General features: G+C 38.6%; 1 protein-coding gene across 6 annotated transcripts in view; it reads left to right on the forward strand.

Moving 5' to 3' along the window:
- CADPS2 (calcium dependent secretion activator 2) overlaps window positions 1-17,049 on the forward strand; it is a 447,742-nt gene that overhangs the window by 98,977 nt on the left and 331,716 nt on the right. For all 6 annotated transcript variants that reach the window (XM_072964582.1, XM_072964580.1, XM_072964581.1 and 3 more), the window contains exon 2: window positions 2,763-2,876. In XM_072964582.1, coding sequence (XP_072820683.1) covers window positions 2,763-2,876 — 114 coding nt within the window. The remainder of the gene's footprint in view (window positions 1-2,762; window positions 2,877-17,049) is intronic.

A 17,049-nucleotide genomic window follows, 5' to 3' on the forward strand; every position in this document is an offset into this window, starting at 1 on the left:
CTTCCCATTATTTTGTTTATGGTATTTTTTGCCATGCTGAATTTATTTTTAATGTTTATGCTGTTAAATTTATGACTTGTAGATTTTGATTCATGGTTAAAAAGGTCTTTCTCATCCTGGTGTTTAAAGGAATTCTCCCACTTTTCTTCTAATACCTTTAAGCTTTCATCTTTTTACAGTAAAAGTTTTAATTTATTTGGACTGTAACTGTGTGTGTTATGGTCCAACTTAATTTTTTTCTGCATGAGTGCTCAGTTATTCTAACACCATTGATTGAATAGACCATCTTTTACTACTGACTTGAGGTGCTGTAAAGGTATTTTATAGCACATTTCTGGTTGTATTTGGGTCTATTTTTTGGGTCTATTACATTGGTCTCTATCTGTTGATGTATAATATAGTTTATTTCGATTACACAAATAGCTTTAGGAAACTGCTTTCTGACTGCTGTCCCCATTGCTAGATTTTAAGTTGCCTTTTTTCAACTCCCTATCTCCTTTATGTGGAAATGTAACCCTTTTCCCTGTGTACTCATAAAGTATCTGTTTATTGACTGTTTGTATGTCATTTTAATATGGCTGTCATTTTATGTCTTAAATGCAACTGCAGTATTTCTTATTCATAAAAAATCTGAAGCCTGATACTTAGCCAGGTGCCTCTGGCGTGTTTTGTGAGCGACACCAACATTGTTGGAGCTTCTAAGAAGGTGTTTGCACAAATCTCCTTTCCTTGATTCATATTCATGAATTTTCCACGCCATAATCATCAAAACACAACTCACTGATACGATGGCTAAACTTAAACACTGGCAAGCTAGAAATGGCAAAGATTTAGAGGAGTTCTTAAAGAACAAAATGCCTCTGATAGAAGAAAATTGATGAAGATATCCCTAGGTTGGGGGTTTTGGACAATATTTTATTTATCAAATGAGGGAGTTGGAAGAAATGATCTCTAAGGTCCCCTTCAGTTCACTGTCCTCCCCACGTACATTTCCATTTCCATTTCCAATACCATTACCATTACTTTACCTGGATGCTTGGTTTGCAAGTTGAAGCCCTTCTTAACGGTTCCCAGGGCTTAGCGACTAAAGTGCCCTCAGCTGTCTCGCTGTCAGCAATTGCTGTCCTATTTCCATCTGGCTCCTTTTGTCAACCACGCTTAGAGAGCTAAAGTCATGGGCTTAATTCGCCTTGCTAGTGCACACACACAAAAGACCCCTGCTTTCATTCTCTTCATATTACAGAAATGGAGAGTGTCACAGAGTGGTGATGTTCCTGCTTTTCAGCTTCGTTTAGCTTTCCCCAAAATGAATATAACCCTGGTAAGGAAATGGAATGGTCTTCTCTCTTCCCTGCTCATGGCAAGGGGTCCTTCACACTGGGGAACAGTGGGACACGTCTTTATCAGTCTGCTAGTCCCGGCAGCATTTTTTTTTTTATAAGCTGTCTTGTTTGTTAGGATCCTAAATAAAAACCTATCTTTTGAAAGAGCTTGTCTCTCATATTTGAATGGCATTTTAATCAGCCTTTTGAACCGTTTCAAACTTATTTCACATCAGCCTTCTTTTCGAAGCCAAAACAGAGCAGTTTGTGTAGTCTTTCTAATCCTTTAATCATTTTATCCTCGGTGTGTTTACAAATGCTTCACGTCTCTCTGTAGAATCCAGAACTGGGCTGAGGTCTTTAACAGTCTGATGAGGATCGACTGAAATGGAAAGATCACTCCCTTCCTGCTCCTTACATATCTCAGGATTTGTTGTTTTATCTGCAAGACTATATTCTCTCTCCAGTTAAGAATTTAAAAAAAAAATATATATATATACTTCTGCTTGATCTAATATACCCTACCTCTAGTGAAGCATATGCCTCTGTCGTCAGGGCTGGCTCCGTGGGCATGAGTCTGTGTGGTCACCCGGGGCTCCTGCTTAGAAGGGTCCCGTGCTTGGGTTAACGCTCTTTTGCCGCTGTCTTGAAATTAATGTTTTCAACAAGGGGCTCCTCGTTCTCACTTTGCACTGAACCCTGCAAATGAAGTAGCTGCCTTTGCTTGTAGTTGATGACTAGAGACCGTGGTTAGTGAGTCCCAGTTCGTGTCTAACCCACCCTCAGTACCTGTGGTAGGTAGACCCAGGGTGAGGAAATCCGGCTGTGAAGGTGCACTCCTCTCCCTGATTGACAGCCTTCCCCTAACCTGCTTAAAGATGCGCTCACTGCCCCCCTGTTGCCTTTCCGTTCTCTTTTGGATTTATCTTCTCCTTATCATTGCTTTCATTCCCCTCCTTCCTTATCACTCCTTAGCTCAGGTATGTCTGTTCATGGGATCCAAGCTTTTGGCTTCCAATAGCTATCCCTTTCAGAGGATCCTTTCTCAGAGTCCCTCTGTCTTTCCCATTAGCTTTTGTCCAAGGCTGCTGGTTGTCCACTCACCTAGAGAGCTTGTCCTCTCTGCCTTCTCTGTTGAGCACAGCTGGCAGTTTGGGACAACAGTTTCTCATTCAGATTTTAGAATTTTTCCTATCTCTGCAAGGAGACTGGCCTTGTAGTCATCACAGGAATTCGGTCTGGAGCAGAAAATTTGGATTCCATCGCAATATCGGGTATTCCAGAGTATGTGGAGTAGTGACTTACAAACATTTTAAAATTGACCCATAAATTAATTCTAGGTATCAAATCTTAGACGCATAGAGCAGATATAACTTTTAAAAGTCATTACAATTTCACGGGTTGGCAAATTTTTCATCTGATTCCCTCTTTTTCTTGTAGCTTAACAAGCAACAATTACAGTTGCTGAAAGAACGGTTCCAGGCCTTCCTCAATGGGGAAACCCAGATTGTAGCTGATGAAGCATTTTGCAATGCAGTTCGGAGTTACTACGAGGTAAGTTTGAAGAGCTTTGTTTTGGGCATTCTTATGCTTTAAAAAAATTTTTTTTTAAATGGCTTTCCCATTTTAAGAAGCTCTCTGACGTGATAAGAAGGCTAAGAGTCTGCAGCCTTCCTTGAAAGTACTGTCAGTTCTATTTTGCAATTTGAAAACTAATTCTCCAGCCTGGTTTTGAGAGATAAACAGAATTGGAAATTATTCACATCTTTTGAGGAGAAGTAAACTGTATAGAAACATCTTCTGGCAGTGATTGATATAGCTGAGTAGAGCTATCTGTGGGTCCACATATCTAATCTATCCTTTTTAATGAGGATAATAATAAGTTGCTACCTCGTGCCATTTTGTGCACTAAACTTTATAATAATTAAGGCCAATAACTAATTTCAGGAGGATAAATTGAATTCTTTTCTTCCTGGAGGAAATAATACTACCAAGACCACCTTTCTCTTTCGTCTGATTTTAGTTTGTGACTCATCAGGAATTCTCTGTGGCTTTCCCATGAGCACCAGTTTTCACACAGGGTCATTAACTGCTTCACTGAGTTGCCAGTGGATGTTAAGAGCGTTCCCTTTCTTCCTAAATATTTCACAGTCATTTGGGGCATAGATTCCTTTCTCTGTGCAGAGATTCTACACTTCTCAGCTGAAGAACAACATGCAAAGCTGTATTAGACTAGAAAGCATGAAAACATGGAGATGCAACGTGTCTGAACTGTTCTGGGGTAGCGAATCTCTTTGCAAGAATGACAGAGTAACTGGATGTACACACAGTTGGTTGGATTTGTGATTAATTGACGGTGTATATACATCAGAAGTCCCTTAATGCAGCCTGAGGGAGCTTTATGTTACCCCGGTCATGGCCTGTTGAACAAGATGAAAATGCAGAAGCCTTACCAGATACGTGTATGGCGTGGATCTGGTGGCGATAGTGGATACTGTCTAACTGGACCCTGACTCAGAGTATCTTAACAAGTATAGGGCGTTACCTTTCATCTTACAAAACTCAGAGTTGGAATCTTTGAGTCAAAGTCTTGCAAGATGAAATCTTGGCCTGAGTCTTAATAGATGACATGTAACTGCTTATTTTTGCATCATGAAATAAAGATAAAGAAAAGCCAGAAGTCTATGTTCAGGATGAAGGAAATGTGTTCAGGAAAGTAATTTGTGTAAAAAGATATATTTTTAAAAACCCCTTATGTTTGGTTTGGGTAAATGTACATGTTAACAGTAGGAAAACTGGGTGAGGGGGGTGTGGGGGCTGTCTGTATTACACGTGCAACTTTTGTGTAAACCTAAAATTATTCCAGAATAAGTATATTTCAAAATAAGTGTTTTTAATAAGTGTATTAAAAATAAGTAAGCATAATATGTTGTTGCTAGTTTAGTAAAAGGCACACTTAAGTTGTATTAATGAGAAAGAATATTGTTCCTCTGATGAAGGAGTATCACCGTTGATTTCTGAATGCGGATGGTGTTCTGTTCTAGGTGCTAAATGTAAGTGAAAAGGTGTGGATAAATTTAGGTTATTTGGTTTGAAACGTGTCATAATACAGGTCACTTGAAGGAACTGGAGATGTTTAGCCTGGAGACAGATTAGGCTTCTGTGTTGTGTGTGGCCCCAAGAGTAAAACTAGGGCTAACATGGAAACTGAAGTGGGGAAGATTTCAGCTGTGTATTGTCGGAGTTTGGTTGTGCTGCCCACATACGGAGTGGGACGGACAGTGAGCATCTCTGGCAGCCAGATTCTGGCTCACTTCACAATCATTTGGGAGGCATCTTGCACAAATGCCGAAGCTCTGCCTTGGGCCTATGGAGTCAGAATTTCAGAATCTATACTTTGAAAAGTTTTCCAGGTGATTTGCATACAACTGATAGATTGCTGACCAATGGAATTAGGTGATTCCTTGCTGGGATTGTTACGGAAGAGACGTAAGACCTGAAGAGGTGTATTCACAGTGGGGCTGGAAAACAACTGTGGCCTACTTGGAAGAGTCAGAAAATGTGGATCCACACTGAGCTCAATTGCTTACCACATACATAACACCAGGCAAGTCATAGAACTCCTGTGAGTTCCATGTTTCTATTTATGTAGTTGGTGGATGGTAATGTTTAAATTAGACTAGGTGACCAAGAGTCTTCTATGCTTTGGGTAGTATTTCCAGTAATTGTTGAGTTGTAAGTCTACATCCAACTTGTGTCTGTGCAGCTCTGAAAGGTGTTAAGTTTTTATTTTACTGGTAATATGTGTATGGAGTTTACATTTCTGATTTATATTTGGGGAGTTACTATTTCCTGAACACACACTCAGTACTCAATGTACTCTTGAATGGATAAGTCTATTTTGCTGGAAAAATAAGATTAAAAAATTTGCGTCTCAATTTTTCCCACAAATGTCTCTTCTCTCTGTTTTTTTAGGATTATGTTTTTGTATACTTTGTTATACGTAACAATGCTGGTAGTGTCTACTGTCATTACCTTTATGTAGTATTTCTTATCGCTTACCAAAAATACCTGTTTTTTTCTTCCAGTGTCTTTGTGGTAAACAGTGTGCATATCACTACCCACAAAGAACATAAATAGATACTGGAGGTCGTAGAAGTTCAGTAACTTGTCCAGTGTTAAATATTTGGTAAGCGTCTGAGTTCAATGTGAATCCAGATTTTCTGACTTTCACAGTTGCCATTTTGAATACACTTACACTAAGTACTGTGCAAAACACTTCAAAAATGTTTATTCTTTAGAATAAACTTTTTGAGCAGAATGATTCCCATCGTAAAGAGCAGGTTAAGTGACGAGCGCCCAAAGCTGCATAGCTAATTGATCGCAGAGCTAAAACCTCACTCTTCCCACTAAAGCTTATTAAAAACAGATCTTGGGTTCTAGCTAATACCTGTTGAATCAGAGTTCCTGGGGATGGTGCATCTGAGCTTTGAACCTGCACCCGGATGATTTTGATTCACTCTGTATTTTGAGAAACATGTTAATCTTATAACTCCTAGAAGGTATGTTCCATAAAGGAGCCATTTCAGTCCTGGTTGTCATCTTATTCCACAAATATAGCGTGTTATTTTGTGGCACACAAATGCTTTCAACAAATGCTTGTTGGCTGAGTGGAGGAGTCCTGCAGCATACATTGCTCCATGTAGAAATTGTGTATCTTGTTCTTTTTTGTTTTCCCCATAATTTAAAAAGTATCACTTCAGTATTGCTGTGGAATTTCTTTTGATTGTGATCTCAATGGCATGGTTTTGTGCTCCCTCAAAGATGGTAGAGGCTTCGGAAGCATAGTTTGGCTTTTTATGTTCTTTCTAACATAGAATTCTATGATTTTATGATGTTTTGGGGGTTCGATATTTTAGTCTGTTTTCTCAGCAGTGTTACATGTTTGCTGTACACAGATGCTTTCCACAATTCAACAGTGGTGATTTTCTTATTTATTGGATTTTTTTTGTAGCCATTAGCTATGATGGACATTTCTAACTATGGATATCTATATGAAAAACACCGGTACGTGTGTATCATCAATTAAACGAAATGTACGTCTTCATACCCAGAGCTTATAAGTTCCCCAAAGTCTGGTTGCTACTAATTTTATTTTTAGATTCATAAATGCTATTCCTTTAATGATTTTATGAATAGTCTTTTCCATCTCAGCTGTATGTCTATATTTTTTATAGACAATTTAAACAGTTATCTGTCTCTTCTTAAATCAGTTGTATCTTTGGATGTTTGGTTTACTTTACCTCTCTTTAACACCTGAAGTCTTAGCTTGCTACTCAAGATACTTATTTTTTTTCCACATTTGACCAAAAGCATTTCTTCAAAGTACGTTGATTATTTTAAAAGGCAAATAATTTCTTTCAACTAGATCAGGACTGGATGGAATCCTTCTGGGTTTTGAATATGTGGTGCCCTCTTTGTATATCTATATCTATATCAGTATTAACTATTTACCATGAATACTATTCAATATGTTACACAGAAGCATATACTGTGAAGGTAATTTTTATATGACACTGCAATTTCTATCTCATCCTTTTCTACAAGATGTATTACCTTTGGTTTAAATATTGGTCTGTAAAAGAAGAATAATAAAGAAGAAATCTGTTTTTGAAATTACGTCAGTATTTTTCCTCATAAAGTTAGCATAATTAGGGAAAAAATGGACCCAAGTATCTCAAACACCTAAGCAGGCAGGCATGATGAGAAAGAACCAGACCAGGAAAAGAAGGAGGAAATGGCCGATAGCATACATGGCTACTTAATAAAAGTTAGCAGTTACAATCTTGATGGATTTTTGGTTGCTAATTGCTGTTAGATTCTGCAGTACCTTCATCTTGTGTTTTCTATCACTGAACTTTTCTTTTTTCCCTTCAAGCCTTTTTTCCCCGCTTCTAAGTAACTCGCTGTCCAGAGGAAGACATAAAATGGACAGTAGTTCTACAAGTATTTGCTTTTTCTTTCTAGCCATATCTTTTTTGCTTGTTTTGTTTTTCAGTTTAGGAGACGTCAGCCGATTCTGTGGGTGGGTAAACATAAGTTGATTGTAATGTTACTTTCCAAGTTGTTCTTCCCATCAGATATTGGATTCTGTTCTCCAAAATTCAGGTGGACGTCATGCAAACAGAACCAAAGACAGTGTGATTTATAACAGATAATGCTAGCAAAGAAAATGGCCTTTCTCTTGGATATTTCCAAAAGACAGACTATAGTTGCTTACTAGCTGTTTTCAGCACAACAAACATTTAAGTTCTGTTACTGCACAAAAAAATGGACATTAGAGTCCTTTCCTTGGTTTTTTTGTGGGTTAGCTTTGTTCACAACTTTTCGGGAAGGATGTATATTTTTTGTATTACTTCCATTTTTAAAGGAAAAATTACTCATTTTCATCTGAAAATACTGAGCTCAAATTTTGGCCCTTTTATTACATACTTTTATTTAACATGCATTATTCTGGAATTTGGCACTTTTCTTTGATATTACATTATGAACACTTTAATAGAAGTATAATATGACTGTTAGAGAATTTTAAAAACATTAAAGAGGCAAAGCTTCTATACTCCTAAAGCTTCTCTGAAAATAAAATATTAATTATTAAAGAGGAAAATAAATATCCCCTAAAATTCCAATACCTATAGACAACTCTTAAACAGTTTGTTGTCTCTCTTTTGTATAGATGAAACTGGAATGATTTTAATTTTTTTACGTATGTCATGAGCATTCTTTAATATTAAATATTCCCCATGATATGTTTTTATGTTTATGTTTTTAAATAGCTGTAATAGACCATTGCATGCATATATCTAAGTTTGTTCAGTTTCTTTCTTATTTTTAGATACTTAAGTTTTCTCCATTTTAAGCTGTTAAAATAAGTGCTGAGATGATCATTTATATTCTTAAATAGGTTCATCTTTGATAAATGTCTGCAAGTGGTCTGACTGGATGTTTAAGCTCTTCATAGAGATTACCAGATTGCCCTCGAAACTAGTAACAATATGTGACAGTGCCATTCTTTTCCTTCACACTTGGTATTATCATAAAATAAATGCCAACGGATAGGTTCACTTGTTTTTATTTTGCTGTTAGTGAAGTTTAACATTTCCATACTGTTCATTCATATTTCTTTCCTTGTGAACTACCTGTTCATGTCCCTTGTCCATTTTTCCATTTGGATGTTCATCTTTTAAATACTGATCTATGAGTATTCTTTATACACTAAGATGACTATCAGCCCCTCATTATGCCGCAATTATTTTCTTTCTTTCTTTCTTTTTTTTTTTCTTGTCTTTTGCATTTTTCTGTTTCCTTGCCTCTGATACTCATTCATTTCCTGTTCTGGTAAAAGAAAAGTACATGTTCTCATTCCTAGTAGAGACTGCCCTCCCCCCCCCATTTCAATTCCTTTGGATTTTATTTTCTTGTTTGCGAATTATTCGTGACGTGGTTTGCATCATGCTTCTCCCTCCCTCCTCATTCCAGCTACTACCCTTCTAGGATTAGTAGCTCTTTGAGTAGAGCGTGTTGATGGAACTCAAATCTTTGCTGTGGGCCTGTGTCCCCATCTGTTGAAAGAGGAAGTCAATTTCTAAAGCTCCCTCCCATCGCACAGGCCTCGGAGAGTTCATTTGTTTCTTTACATTTCTTCTTTTTCTTACCTGTGTGCTCTCACATCTACAAAATGTAAAGAAAAAAAAAAAAAGGCATGGCTTGATATGGTAGTTCCAGGACAAATCTCCAGGCCATGGTATTTGAATTTTTATACACATTTGTGTTGGAAAAAAAAAAATCTATGGATCTTACTTCCTAGTCCAGAACACCAGGGAACTTGACTTCAGTTGTCAGCTGCTACGCAAGGAAAGTGGGACTCTCTGCGTCACCTTCCCACCGCCAGCAGTCAGTTTGGTATTGTTCCTTTTCTTCTGCCTGCCTTCTTTCTCTGACATTATATCCTGACCCTTTAATATTGATTTAAAAGATAAGTGCAGTTGTTTAATGGTTGGTTTGTGAAATCTGGGAGTCTTTTAAGGCTTTTTTGCTTTGTTTTATGTAATTACTTTACTTTTTTAGAATTAATAGGCACCACCCAAGTGTTACTCTTGTGGAGCGAGAGAGACTGGGCAGATCTGCATCAAAATATTTTGATATCAATTTCTTGATATCACTTTGGGATGGAAAGATTTACTTTTCATATTCCAAGGGATGTTTGACCTGTCAGAATCTCTTTTAAACTTTGAAATAATATCACGGAAAAGGCTTTTTTTTTTTTTTCATAGTGAATTGATGATTGCTAAATAAACCAAGATTGGCAGCCTGTGGCAGGACGGTATCAAAAAAGGTCAGCACATTCATAGATGAAATCCAGTCACCAGTAATGAGAAGTGAGGTTTTAAATTTTCGTTGAGCTCTGCAGTCACATTATATTTGTTGTTTTTGGTATTAGCCGTTTTATTTCACATTACATTTTCTTAAACCCGAAGGATGGCATTTTAAATTAAGTATTCCGTAAGAATCTGGAAAATGTGTTTTCGTGTCTGAGATTCCTGTTTCTATTTAGGGTAGTTTGCTTTATGCTCCTGTCAGTGTGTCTTGTAGACATGACTGCTTTCTTGATGCTGTCCATTTTGTGAAGACCTGACCCACAGATTGTAGAATTTTGTTACTTGCGAGAGCTGGGCAAATCTTGTTTGAGCATTTCTCTCCTTTTTTCATGTATTTTTAGAAGAACCTTTACATTGTGAGTTTTTCAAGCCCATGGAGCAAATATGTGGCAGAGGGCATGGTTAGTCCTTTCTCTGTTGACTTAATCTTTTCTTCTGCACCTGCATTCTTCATAAAAGGGTATTGTATCTCTACAGTGGGTCGTGGGTGAGTAGACTTGGTGCAGATTTCCAGTTTGGCCGGTGATATGGAAGTTTAGCCCCAGCCAGGTAGCTGCAAGGAATTCAGGAAGTCTGTGAACTCAGATGGGAAAACATTGCATCTTTATTTTCACTACCCTCTAACTGAAGTTTAGCATTAGCATTATGAATGTGGACAACAAACCATGGTGGTACTAGCAGTATCTATTGGCTTTATCACCAGCAAAATGCATATATTTTTGTATCATGTATCTTATTGCAGCTGTCTTGAAATACTTACTGCCTATGTTCATGAACTACACTGAAACTAGTACTTTTAAATCCCTTATTATATCTTGTTTATGAGTTCTTAAGGATGCACACAAATTGCTATAGCACAAATTTGTTTTTAAAAATATTTTTATAACTACAGTAAAACTGCTTTCCTTCATAATCCTACTAATTTAATTCTGTGCATTTAAAAGCATTATCCTGAGAAGGAATCCATAGACTTTACCAAAATGCCGAAAGGTTCATGCTGTAAAAATGGGTAGTTGTCTCTGACTTAAAGGGCTTGTGAAAGTTTCATCATAGATGAAATAGTTTAAATACAGAGGGAAAACAGACAAAAAAAATTGTTTTTGTTTCTATCTGGTTTGGAATTCCAGATCTAACACCTTTCACCTGTGTGACCCCTTGGAACTTAATCTTGCTGCGCTCTGTTTTCTGCACCTATGAAACAAATACTAATGTACATACTTCCCAGGATCATTGCTTACAATAATTAATGAATTTAAATTGCTAAGACAGTGTTAAATGTGAGCTGCTATTATCATCATTATCATTATTATTATTACTATTACTATAATTATGTGAAGCACTGCTGTCCCCAAAGTATCTATTTTTTTGCACAATTAAGCACTTAATTTGTATTGTCATGTGTATTGCTTTTTAATAATTATAAGCTCTTTCAGAGTAGGAAGCCATGGATTATACAGTTCTGAACATAGACACTAAATTAAGTAATAGTTTTTTTTTTGTTAAATAACTCATCTAATTAAATAAACATTTCTTTAAGTGCTAATCAGTCCTGCCTCATACTGTGGAAATATAAAGATGAATAAGGCAAGATTCCTGACTTCAGAGTATACATTCTTTTGGGAGAGACAGATGTATAAACAGTTGACTGTTAAGTCACTCTGGCTCACTTACTGGCTTGGAGTTGGGGTTGAGACAATGTCACTGAGACCATGTCACTCTTTTAATGTTTTCTCTCTTGAGTTGAGCAAACCTAGAAGCCTTGAATGTGCTGGTACCTATCTCAAAATGGAAATATGGTGTATGTAGAAACTGACATTATGTGGATTTCTTATGAAGCTGTGAAAATTAAGTGAGTAAGCATGTTGATTTACCACAATGCTTGGTGCCTATTATGTTTCAAATGCTAACTTTTCAGTTGAACTCTAGGAAACTGCCAATATCTGACTGCTTTTGATCTCCTAAAAGTAAGCCTTCTATGGATAAACCTTAATCGTATTCTAAGCAGCATAATTAGCTCTACTTGCTGTCTCCCATGGGTGGTTTTGTGTGGCAGTAATCTTATGAACGCTTAGTTATCACTCAGAATATAGGTGGTTCACTGTTAGGAACATGACAGGTGGCAGATCCTTTTTAGGGGCATACTAGAACATCCCACACGTCCCCCATGTATATCCCTGTGTGGCATACCATCATACACACTTAAAGAATACTTTAAACTTGATTTACTGTCAGAGTATATTTAAGAATATACATTTTTAACAGCATTAATACTGATTTTGTGAGTTTTTAATTTTGTTTCCAAAAGTTTGGCATGCATACTCTCTCAAGTCACATTTAGATATTAAAACTAACACTGTTGTGGGGGAGGGTATAGCTCAGTGGTAGAATGCGTGCTTAGCATGCACAAGGTTCTGGATTCAGTCCCCAGTACCTCCGTTAAAATAAATAAATACATAATCTAATTCCCACCTCCCCAAATAACCCTAACGCTGTTACATCTAATTTAATGAGGTGATGTGTTTTCACCACGGCACATGTTTACTGTCTTTAAAAAAGTTTACTCTAGAGTGGCTTATTAGGTCGGACGGACCCCTGCAGCGTGACACCCAGGTTTGTTTTGTTTTACTCAGCCAGCATTGGAGTGTCTGCTGATTATGTGGACTTCGAGTAGCCCAGGGCTCCGAAGTTAGGGGGAAATCGTGAAGTGTTTAATTCAAGCAGAATGCTGAAGAAATATTATTTTAGTAATTGTACTTTTCTATTGCAGGAACTCTCTGTGAGCATGTTCCTTCCGTGTTGAGATTGTTTATACATGCTTTTATCTTTTTTTAATTACAGCAAGTAGTTGTAGAGAGGAAATTTTTCTTTTCCTCATGGCCTTTAATCTCTACATGTTTTGATGAAACAGTGATGATTTTCTGCTTTTGTGATTTTTTTGGTCACCTTGGAATATATTTACTCCTTTATACACTGCTGAGATTTGAGATTTTAGCTTGACTACTGCGTTCTCTGTTCTAAAAATGTCTATGTCACACAGAGGAATTTAATTCCCTTCCCAGCTTACCTTCACTTCTTATGAAATTATATGCACATCTGATGGTATAGCAGGGATGGAAGGTTTTGAACCAGTGATAATTACAGATGGACATGCAGGGTCCTTCAAAAGGTAAGGTATTAAATACACCTAACCTTCCTTCCATGTGTGTTGGGAAGAAAAAGGAGACCAGCCTTCCCTCTTTCTCTCTGTCCCCTGTGGGCTGTTTTTCAAATTGGCTCCATTTCCTGCTCTGGTGCACTCACAGGTGATGTGCATGGTGTGAATTGGCCCCCCTTCTTTCCATAGCAGGACAGTCAGAGAAAGTAGGTGGTTCGAGCAAGCTCTGGAGCAGAGAGGAAGGGCTGCGCTGGGGGACTGCCAACTTGCTCCTCCCATGCAGAGCTCCACCTGCCAGGCAGGCTGGGCCCCTCCTCCTCCCACTCCCTTCTCCCTCCCCTCCCCGTCCCCATCTTTCATCCTTTCCCTTCTTCCTTCTCCCCCACCTTCTTCTCTCCCTCTTTCTGGCGCTCTCAAGAGAGTCAGGCTGGCCCCTTGGGACCCTCTGAAGTGACTGGTGGCAGAAGTCGCCTCCTCTCACACATGAACCCTGGCTTGCCCGAGGCCATCAGGGATTGACATTTGGGTTTTCCTTTACTTGGCTCTTCAAAATTGTGTACATGTCTAATGGCAGAAGGTGGCAGTCCTTGCAAATTTTATTATTGACGTAATAAGTGGCAGGTGGTTATTGTCATAAATGCAGCAGGACTGGAGAAAGAAGGATTGAGTCCACCATGACCTTAGCTTGTCGGCCAGTTTCCCCCTGACTGAGAAATGGGTTCATTTCATCATTTCCACTCACTGTTACAGCAAACCGGCTGACAAGAGTTCTTGACGGCCCCGTTGTCTCTGAGAGGTAGGCAGTGCCCACTGCTTCATCTTATCTGCTCCACGGTGTTTCCTCCTTCCTCTAAGTGTCGGGTTGTGATGATAGGATTATACACGGACCTGTTTGGTCAGCTCCTTGCCAATCCGCACACCTTTATGTCTTAGTCCCTTTGTTACCGAGTCCAAACTCATCCTGCTCACAACACGACAGGCCAATAAATCAGGAGATGAGGTGTTGGGGTAAAGAATAAAAACTTTATTATTCAGAAAGCCGGCAGACCGAGAAGATAGCAGATTGATGTCCCAGAGACCCATCTTATGCAAGTCAGAATTCAGGTTCCTCCTATACTAAAAAGGGGAGGGGGTGTGTTTGGTTGTTGCAAACTTCTTGGTGTCAGAATCTTTTGTTCTTGCAGCTGTCCATGTAGGTCAGGTCAGAGTGTCCTTGCAAACCTCCAATAACACAAATACTGTTTTCTCTTCTGCAACTTTTTATCTTTATATGGATGGGAAAATATTATACTCTTAAAGGTCAGAGCCTTGAGAACAGGCTATCCTGTATATTTCAGGCTATAGGCAACATTCTTTTAGAAAAGGTTCAAAACCAGCATGACTAAGCACAGGAAACAGAGCACAGGGTTAAAGACAAAGGAACAGATCTAATATGGAGTCAGATTTGTTCTTCCCTATTGCACATTCAGGCTGCTCTACCAAATCATCAGACTATAGATGACTTCTTATACACAACAGAAGTTTCTCACAGTTCTGGGTCCTAGGAAGTCCAGAGTCGTGGTTCTGGCAGATTCAGTGTGGTGGCTGGCAAGGACCTACTTCCTGGTTCACAGATGGTGCCTTCCCATGGTGTCCTGACATGATGGATGGGTTTGGGAGCCCTGTGGAGTCTCTTATAAGAGCACTAATCCCATTCATGAGGGCTCCCTGGTTCCATGCTCCAGGTGACTGCCCCTAGTCCCCCTCCCTCCTCTCTCCTTCTGCTCCCCCTCCTACTCTCCCCTCTCCTCCCTTCTTCCATCCTTCTTTTCCCCTCCCTTCCCTCCTTTCCTTCTCCCCTTACTCCCTCCCATATTTGCAACACAAACATTTTCTACCTATAGAGGAATGTAATGGAGAATGTTGATAAGAAGTTTTGAGTAGTCAGATTGAAAGGTAATGGTTGAATTGTGTAATGGGAGTCGCATAAAATACACATATAAGGTTTCTACTTAGTAAACTCTAAATATGTAGGGTTTTTTTTTTTTTTAAGTAAAGAATGGGGGTTTTCTACTGTTGTGCTGAGAAAAGTAGTATTTTCTGCCCAGTAATTTTACTATGTGGGGAAAATGATTATGCCCTCTCCAGGGTACATTCTTAAATTTAAGGTCTACTAGCCAAAAGATGGAAGGATTGGAAAGATTTTGGTTGCTAAATGTTGTATAAGAAGGTTTTTCTACCGTAGACTGTTGTTTCCTCTTGCTACTCTTAAAGCCACTTCATTATTACTATTGAATTTGGTGTATGAAAGAAAGTTAGTTATTACCTTTTCACTTCCAGGATAACTTCCAGGTGGAAAATCTAAGGAGTATTATCTGTAAGCTGTTTGTAGCCAATGTTCTTTGGGAGAAAAAGGTTCTGTTGCTTTTTGACTGTTAATATGCCGTACAATTTTTGTAAAAAATTTTACATGATCTTATCCATTTAATATTTTGTTTATTCAGAACTTTAAAAAACTCATCCACAAGAGCTATTTATGGTCTGTTTTTTCATGTCTTTGTACCTTCAATTTACACATTTTTGAAGCTGCCAGACTATTCAGGCATTGCTACTAAATATCTGTCATTCTTGCTTGTTTGGTGGGACCAAACTGAGAAGAGGAGAAAACTTCTTAATTGGGGTCTGACAAGCCTATTTGGAAAATTTAGGCAAAGTGGTAAAAAATCATCGATGATGCCAAGTAGGAGAATATGATGGAATCAGTCACTTCCTGAATTCAGAAGTATGACTGTACAGGGTAGAAAATGTTAGGAGAGATTATTTTGCACTATGAAAGGAGTTTTTGTTTTGGCAAAATCTTCTAATACAGTGAAAAGCATGTTCGTATTCCAAGCAAAGACTAAACTCCATTTTACTTCCTTTAGACACTTAAGTGATTACAAATAGACTCATACCACTTCCGGTCAGGTTTTGCCCCCAAAACGAGTTTGCTGCAAACTTCAGGGGAAAAAAAAATTCTTAGGAATTTTCATGTTGACTTGTGTGTAAAAGATTATGGTTCCTAGTAAAGTCTAGGGGGACACAGCCATACGTTGCTGGTGATGTTTCTGTTAGGGCCAGGGTACTTTACTAAGAGCACACCATGTGCGACTTCTCCTTTGGAGCTTTGCACTGTGGTTGGTGTTTATAGTTGTGTAACTTGCTTTCTTACTTTTATAGATTATGTGAGTTTTTAAGGCTTATAGTATGGAGAATTTTGACCCCAGCAGATGAGAGTAGCTGGCTTTGTCTGGAGGAAAGGAGCTCTTCCTTTAGATCTTGGACCAAAACTACCCTCCAGACCTTACTTAAAGGAGCATGAACTCAGTTGGAACTGCAGGTGGCTATGCAGTTAGCGTTGTACACAGGCCTGGAATGACACTGGTATTTGCCTAGGGGTGGGTTTATGGAAGAGGACCTTCATGACTTTTAGGTGTAGGCAGCACAATGTCTGCTGCTTTGAAATTGCAAGGAACAGAAATCCTGGGCGGCTTATGGAGGAGCCAAACTTGGATTCATGTGGCTTGTCCACAGGCTCAAATCACCTCCCATCAGTTTGGCTCAGGAGGGAGAAACCTTTCCCAGGAGGCAGGATTGTAGGGACTAACCAACCCTAACTAGAAGCAGTGGACAGGCCAACAATGTTCACTTACTTAAGAGTGATGTCTTGTCCCTGGAGCAACCCCCATGCCCTTCAGCACCGGAGACATGAAAGGGGTTTTGTATATGATAGTTGAGATCAAGAACCCCAAGTAAAACTGGGGCAGGCATCATTGGAGGGAAGGGAGCAGAGTCTCATGCCACTTCAGAGGAGATTGTGATGAATTTTTCCACCACCCAGACTTCGTAAATTCGTAGCCTCTTGTTGGGAGTGTTTAGGTTCATAGGTCATAGATTTAGAACAACCCCATGGACTGACTAGTATCTTGGCAAAGCTAAAAGTAAGGCTTTTGGTTTGTTTACTTTTTAAAACTTACACTCTTCAGTCTTTGCCAAATATACTTTTGTCTGAGAAAACTGATCTATTGCTGTCTGGGCCTGAATATTCACAGATTTATGAGATGTGGAAAGGCATAAACATAATAAAGACAAAGATAAAATAGAAATTTTAAAATAG

This window comes from Vicugna pacos, chromosome 7 (assembly GCF_048564905.1).
Source record: "Vicugna pacos chromosome 7, VicPac4, whole genome shotgun sequence".
Lineage (NCBI taxonomy): Eukaryota > Metazoa > Chordata > Mammalia > Artiodactyla > Camelidae > Vicugna > Vicugna pacos.